The sequence below is a fragment of the Salmo trutta genome, chromosome 36, assembly GCF_901001165.1.
Source record: "Salmo trutta chromosome 36, fSalTru1.1, whole genome shotgun sequence".
NCBI classification, from domain to species: Eukaryota; Metazoa; Chordata; class Actinopteri; order Salmoniformes; family Salmonidae; genus Salmo; species Salmo trutta.
The window spans coordinates 40,099,289-40,106,324 of NC_042992.1; the positions used below are offsets into that span (position 1 = coordinate 40,099,289).

Genomic DNA, 7,036 nt, shown 5'->3' on the forward strand with positions numbered 1-7,036 from the left:
TTCTTCCCCCCTCCTGGACGCAGTAGAGAATGATTTGGGTGTAAGTGTATCAATCAAATCCACTTTGGTACCATTCTATTTGCATAGAATACAACACAGAATAAATTGGGAAACATTCAGGACAAAGCTTGAATTGTATAGCAACTACTAGGTCAACTTGATAACTCAAAAGACAAAACATAATGTACACAATGGATCATCACATGGACACACACTCTTGCATTCACATGCATACCCACACGTACTCTTACCATGAAGTAGCGAAGCAATCGTTTCTGTAAGAACTCGGCCTCTGTGCTGCAGTACTGGTTGCAGTACATGTTACACAGCGAGTACTGCAACCAAAACAGTGATTCATTAGTTGTTCGTTAAATAGACTATTGCACTCCCTGTATTGACTTTACCATCTATGATATCCCTGTTGATCTCCTACATAATAGTTTTCACACAGACACACTTCGGTACCTCTGAGGATAGTCTCATCCAGAACTGGGTCTGCCCATCTGTGGGATGGCATGGGGGGTTAAACGGTTATGGTCACTTTTTGTTAGTAGCTATGTTGTGTACTTGGCAAAGGTGGGTTCTGTCACCAGGCTGTCTTTAACGCTCAATCCACATACTACAGGATCGACTCTCAAAGACATTTTATCTCCAAAACGGGTAGTTACCAGGTGGTGTAGAGAGAGAATTTACACTTACCAGTGGAACTTGTTTCGCAGGGGTGAGCTCAAGAGTTGGGTTACTCCCCTGAAAAGAAAACCTAGTTAGCTAGCAAGATAGGTCCCCTGACATTGACAAACTCAATGCAAATTGTAGATGTGTTGTTGTTAGATTCACCGGTCCTGGCTGGTCATTATTAGCCAATATCAACTAGCTAGCTAGCAACTTGGCTAGCTAACATTTACAATACATTTACATTTTAGTCATTAGCTGACGCTCTTATCCAGAACCACTTACAGCTAGTTTAATTTAGCTAGTTGGTTCAAATTTGCAAGCCATGTTGGCTTCCTAATCCTAGCAATGAAAATGGCTATTTCTGATATCACTAGCTAACTAGCTGAGCAATATATGCTTTGTTTTATAATGACTAGCTAGTTGCACTTACTGAAGCCATCTACCATCTCACCTTTTTTGGAATAGTTTTCAAACAAACAGCTAACCTAGCCTAGTTAGTTAACGTTAGCCGAGATTAACATTAGTCTGGTAGTGCTAGCAACTAATCTTGATAACAATGGATTTCTCTACTTAGCTATCAAGTTAACGTATACATTAGTGGATGCCTATCTGGGCATCATCTCAGATTGATTCGATGGTGTTTCTGTTAGTTTCCCCGGAGATTGTAAAGCTAGCTATTGCTGCCAAACCCCGCTTCGAAAAACACACTGCCCAGACATGCACTGCCAGCTGGGATGTTTTATTATCACCGCACCAACCGAACCGGGAAAAACAAAAGACCAAGGAACAAGTGCAGGGAACGAGAGACGGTTAAGGGCCGGTTCACGACCTTAAGGGCCAAACAGGACCTTCGGCAAGAATGAGGAGTTAAGATGGAGGATGACACTCCTCTTGTCTGGACCCATTCTGAAAAAGTTTACTCACCCTCTTAGTGGAGGTAATTGCCAACAGGAATGCCACTTTCATGGATAGGTGCTTCAAAGTCATCGACTCTAGGGGCTCGAGGGCGGCTTAGCAATTGCTAACAGTACCAAGTCAACGTTCCAGTTTGGCACTGAGCGGGCCAATGCTGGACACAGACGTCAAACTTAAATTTGGAGAGCAATGGGTAGCCAGCCATGGGTCCTTCTTGGCCTTCGTTGAGGAATACCGAGATAGCAGCTAAATACATTCTCAATGTGGATACCACTCGGTCTGCATCAAGCAGTGACTGTAAACCGTAAAACCGTGTGCACATATATGCCTGGTTTCCTGAAACGAGTCACATGTCGCACGTCACAAAAATGTTTATTCTATGTGTAAATATGAATAAAATTGTTAACTTATGAGCCTAGTTGGTTTAGCCACGGAAAAAGTCAGCAACCTTCCCGCTAGCCATTATTATACGTTTCTAATTTTGTCAAAGTCGTTTTCATTTCAAGTTAAAGTGTACTGGTAGCTAGCTAGCTAACGTTATTTGAACAGTGAGTGACAGAATAACAACAAAAAAATCCAGAAAAACGCATGTCAAAAATGTTTCGAGGCTGACTATGGTCCCAGCTGCCTTGAGATCATTGACAAGATCCTCCCGTGTAGTTCTGGGCTGATTCCTCACCGTTCTCATGATCATTGCAACTCCACGAGGTGAGATCTTGCATGGAGCCCCATGCAAGATCACAGTTCTTTTGTGTTTCTTCTATTTGCGAATAATCGCACCAACTGTTGTCACCTTCTCACCAAGCTGCTTGGCGATGGTCTTGTAGCCCATTCCAGCCTTGTGTAGGTCTACAATCTTGTCCCTGACATCCTTGGAGAGCTCTTTGGTCTTGGCCATGGTGGAGAGTTTGGAATCTGATTGATTGATTGCTTCTGTGGACAGGTGTCTTTTATACAGGTAACAAACTGAAATTAGGAGCACTCCCTTTAAGAGTGTGCTCCTAATCTCAGCTCGTTACCTGTATAAAAGACACCTGGGAGCCAGAAATCTTTCTGATTGAGAGGGGGTCAAATACTTATTTCCCTCATTAAAATGCAAATCAATTTATAACATTTTTGACATGCGTTTTTCTGGATTTTTTTGTTATTCTGTCTCTCACTGTTCAAATAAACCTACCATTAAATTATAGACTGATCATTTCTTTGTCAGTGGGTATACGTACAAAATCAGCAGGGGATCAAATACTTTTTTCCCTCACTGTAGCTGGTAAATTCGCTTTGGCTATCTACTCCGATTTCAGAGGACTCTCGTCTGAGTGTGCCAGATCGCAGAATAACTGACAAATTTATGAGCGCTCAACACCCGTTGAATATGGCCGTGTCAGTAAAAAAAAAAGCGTATTTAAATTGTTGCCATCAGCGCAGTTGCAGTCACCAACGCTCTGGATAACAAAAAACAGCCTAACCAGCTCTGCTAGGGCGAGTAAAATGGTCAGTGAGCTGTTCTCTCATTTGTGTCTGGAAGTAGCTAGCAAGCTAGCCAACGTCATCCAGTTAGCTTGGGTGCTTGACTGCTGTTATTAGGTCAGAACGTTCAAATCAACCCTACTCCTCGGCCAGAACGTCCAGTGTGTGCTCTGTACACTCCGAGAGCGAAACATTCTGAATTTACAAATGGACAATCTGACAACTCTGAGTTTTTGAATGCCCAGAAAACACTCTGGCACTCCAGAATAAATTTACGAACACGGCCGTAGTAGACTTCAAATCTTTGGTTATTTATTACATGGCCTCACATGGGAATCCTTAAAGAGATGGGTGAGGCTAAAGCTTAAGAGGGTGTAAACGGGTGTCGATAAGGAAGAACTCTCCAGTATGTGTACCAAAACATTCAAGGGACATTTTCTCAAAAGTGATTTTACAAGTTTATCAACTTTCAAAGCAGAATTCCTTTCCCATTGTTCCTCAACTGTAGTGTATTATATACCATTTTCTAGCTCTGAGTCTCTACTTTTATCCAATGTAAAAAACACCAATCGAGCCGGTCGGTCACATATGGCTCTCAAACCAGGTACAGAATATGCCGCACCACATTTGATATGACGCATTGGTGGAAGAAACCATGGCGCTCCACAACGTGTTCACCACATTGTCCTGTAGGCCTAGACTGGTCCACTAACGCTCTTCAGAGGCCAAGCCCGAAGCGGGATGCAGTGCGGTTCCGGATGCCACAGTGTCCCCCCAGCCTGAAGAGAATGTCGTGCCTCAGGGGAAGCTGGTCCCCGAGAGGAGAGACAACAGAAGGCTGAACCGTCTCGGCCAGCATGGAGTTATCAAGAGCAGCTGGTGGCCAGTCAAGATGACCCTGTCTAGCGTGGCGTTGGCCACCAATCGTGAGCGAGGGCATCCAGACCCATAGGGACAGACATGGATATCCTGCTGGGGCAATGAGTGTTCTCCTGAAATGCAAACAGGTCCACCTGTGCTTTTCCGAACCTGTCCAAAAGCTGTAGCACCACCTGAGGGTGTAGACTCTAGTCACTAGTAACCGAAAGGTTGCAAGTTCAAATCCCCGAGCTGACAAGGTAAAAATCAGTCGTTCTGCCCCTCAACAAGGCAGTTAACCCACTGTTCCTAGGCCGTCATTGAAAATAAGAGTTTGTTCTTGGCTTGCCTAGTTAAATAAACATAAAGTAAAAAAGACATGGAATCTTTACTAGGATTAAATTTCAGGAATTGTGAAAACTGAGTTTAAATGTATTTGGCTAAGGTGTATGTAAACTACCGACTTCAACTGTATATGCTCCTTAAAACCAATGAGGAGATGGGAGAGGACGGACTTGCAGCACGTTGAGCGTCACAAATAGAACTTATTTCTATTTTAGCGGCTTGCCACGCAGAGGCGCGTGAGGATTGTGGGTGCAATGATTGAATAACACATATGTGTACATTTATTTTGCAACGCTCGCGCACGAAACGCAAACGGTGTGGTCAGCATGTTAGGGGAGAACTGATAGCCTGCCGAGTGAAAGTTGCACAGCCTCCCGATCTTACGGGGTAGGTGCGGTCCCTGAACCCAAAGGCTATACCCGGGAGGGTTCCGGTGGACAGACATGTCACACACAACTAAGACAAACCCTCAGTGCCGCAATAGTGGTAGACCAAACCGAGTATCGCACACGTTGGTACACTGTCACAAGGACGAAACCCAAAAGAGATGGCACAAGCCAAACTGAGTGGGGGGACAGCAAAGGACCCTGATGGAGAGGCAGCTCCAAGCTATTGAATAGCTGCGGGTATACTTCTGCACTTATACACTGTAACATAGCGCTCTTACCAAGCGAATCCTCCCTGGAAGGAGTCGACAAAGGAAAAGGTGGAAGTAGTGCAGCTGCAGATATTTAAGGTGGTCGGTCAGCTGCAGCACTACCCGGTACACTGGACTAATCTGAAATTCTTACTCGGAATGTATCCTGCCGCGTGGAAGAACACCATATTGAAGTGATCCAATATAGTGCTACATAACATGTCTGAAAGTAAACTATAAATTCCTTAAGAACTATCAGGAATTTGTACCCATATAATCTGGCCCGCAGGTAACTACACCAAAAATACATCAAATTCAGTTGGAACAACAGCGACACTCGGCAGTGGTAGTAGATATGTGCAATTAATTATCATGACAATAATAAAGAGGGTTGCAAAAAGTTTTGCATAATATTTTTATTTTACAGTGGCAAGAAAAGGAGCAGTGCAAACATGAAAAATTACACAGAAAAGGTAACTCATTTGGATAGCATAGTCTCCCTAGGTGTACAGATCAACTAATTATCAGCACACTTACTATCTCTAACCCCAACCCTTTAATAAACCATCCAAATAAAGTTGGTCCAGAAATAGTAATCAATCATTAGATTAAACATGAAGTGTTTTTAGACAAAAACTCAGGTGATACAAAATATTGTAGTCATGTGGCCTCTAACATGTGTTTGGCTTCCAGGTGAACCCTGGTTCATGAGGCATCTGGGGGGCTATGTAGCCTGCAGTGGGCTCATAAAAGGGGTTTGGGAGTTCATCGTTAAAGCAGCTCCACCTGGCCTCTCCACTCTTCCTGCAGCACGGGTATGCCCTGGTCATTACGGCAAACTCTTCGACACAGAACATGGAGAGTGCATTCTGCCACTGCAAGGACAGAAACATAGAGAAAAGTATAGAATAACTTAAAATAAATAATTCCAATATGCAATATATTCATATAAAATAAACACACACACACGACTCACAGCTTGCTGAGCACAGCACAGGATCTGGACATTTTGCTGGGCGACTTCTCCATTGCAGCACATGCCGTACCAAGACTCCAAACGATTGATGGCTTTTCCACAGCGCCGGAAAAAACTGACACCAGAGCGAGGAAAGAAGCTAGGTGGATACCGGGGACGACTCTGTCCATAGTGACATATGGCAGCAAGATTCTGTAGGGTTGGGCGTGCAGGAGGGAAAGGGACGTCAGGCTCCTGCAGAGAGCCAACATTCTGGGTACCTGTGAATAGAAGAGACAGAGCAAAAGTGTGAAGAAAATGTGTGGAAAAAAAGAGGGAGCATGAAAAAACATGATACATTCAGACAATCTGTTTCATGGCAGACAAATAATAGATTTGAGTGTAATCCCTTTCAAAATGTTAAATGTATAGAAACATACAATACCTCCAAGTTTTGCACAATCAAGAGTCAGTAGTGCAAGTAACCAAGAATGTGCAAAAAATCCAGCCGAAATCATGTTTTGTTTGTTGTTGTTGTTAGAAAAAAAACTCAGTTCTCTTCTGTGAAGTTCTGCATGGGAGATAGAAGTCTTCTGCTTTCCTTCAAGTTTGTCCAAGCTGTACTGTCCTCATCTTCAACCTGCTTTTATCCAACAGATGGTAGGGGGAGTGAGTCCCGGGGCGTGCCACTCTCATGAATGTGAAATGATGCGAGTAGGGTGTAGATACTGGAAAAGGAAACAGCAAGTACTGAGTACATCACAGATTAGTACCAGTCTTTCCTCAAAATCTTGGATTACATTGCAAATGTTTGCTTTGTTAACCTTTCCTCCATTTGTAACAGTGTGTTATATGTGAAAATGTGATTGTTTTATAAATTGTATTTGAATGTTTAAGGCCTCTTGGAGGATTAGTCCAAATGAGGACTAAAAGAGATCCTAATAAAATCAAATCCATCGTGTCATATATCCACTTCTTTGGGCTTGACATGTAGGCCTTTTGCCATATTTAGCCAGTTAGCCTATCATTCATACTTGTTGTACTTTAATAAGGACTACACTCTTTTGTTCCTAAAGGGGTACAAACGCTTGTCACTGGGGTGGTGCACTGTAAGGTACATCCTTTGTACCTTTAGTTATAGGTACATAATTGTACCCCAGTGTGTACCTCAGTACCTTTTTTAC

The 7,036-nt window shown here is 43.2% G+C and overlaps 1 protein-coding gene across 1 annotated transcript; it reads right to left on the reverse strand.

Moving 5' to 3' along the window:
• Positions 1–5,298: 5,298 nt before the first annotated feature.
• Positions 5,299–6,818, reverse strand: ecm1a (extracellular matrix protein 1a). The gene is made up of 3 exons (XM_029735899.1): positions 6,298–6,818; positions 5,874–6,133; positions 5,299–5,772 (listed from the first exon to the last, which is right to left on the reverse strand). Exons 1-3 carry the CDS (start codon positions 6,368–6,370, stop codon positions 5,569–5,571), a joined length of 537 nt encoding a protein of 178 aa, XP_029591759.1. The 5' UTR covers positions 6,371–6,818; the 3' UTR covers positions 5,299–5,568.
• Positions 6,819–7,036: the final 218 nt, after the last annotated feature.

What these genes read in the sequence shown, in the direction of transcription:
- ecm1a (XM_029735899.1), bottom strand. Translation starts at nt 6,370, where the DNA reads ATGATTTCGGCTGGATTTTTTGCACATTCTTGGTTACTTGCACTACTG. An exon ending in TGATTGTGCAAAACTTGGAG is followed by an intron (nt 6,134 to 6,297) that starts GTATTGTATGTT and finishes TTCTATTCACAG; the next exon opens with GTACCCAGAATGTTGGCTCT. An exon ending in TGTGCTGTGCTCAGCAAGCT is followed by an intron (nt 5,773 to 5,873) that starts GTGAGTCGTGTG and finishes CTGTCCTTGCAG; the next exon opens with TGGCAGAATGCACTCTCCAT.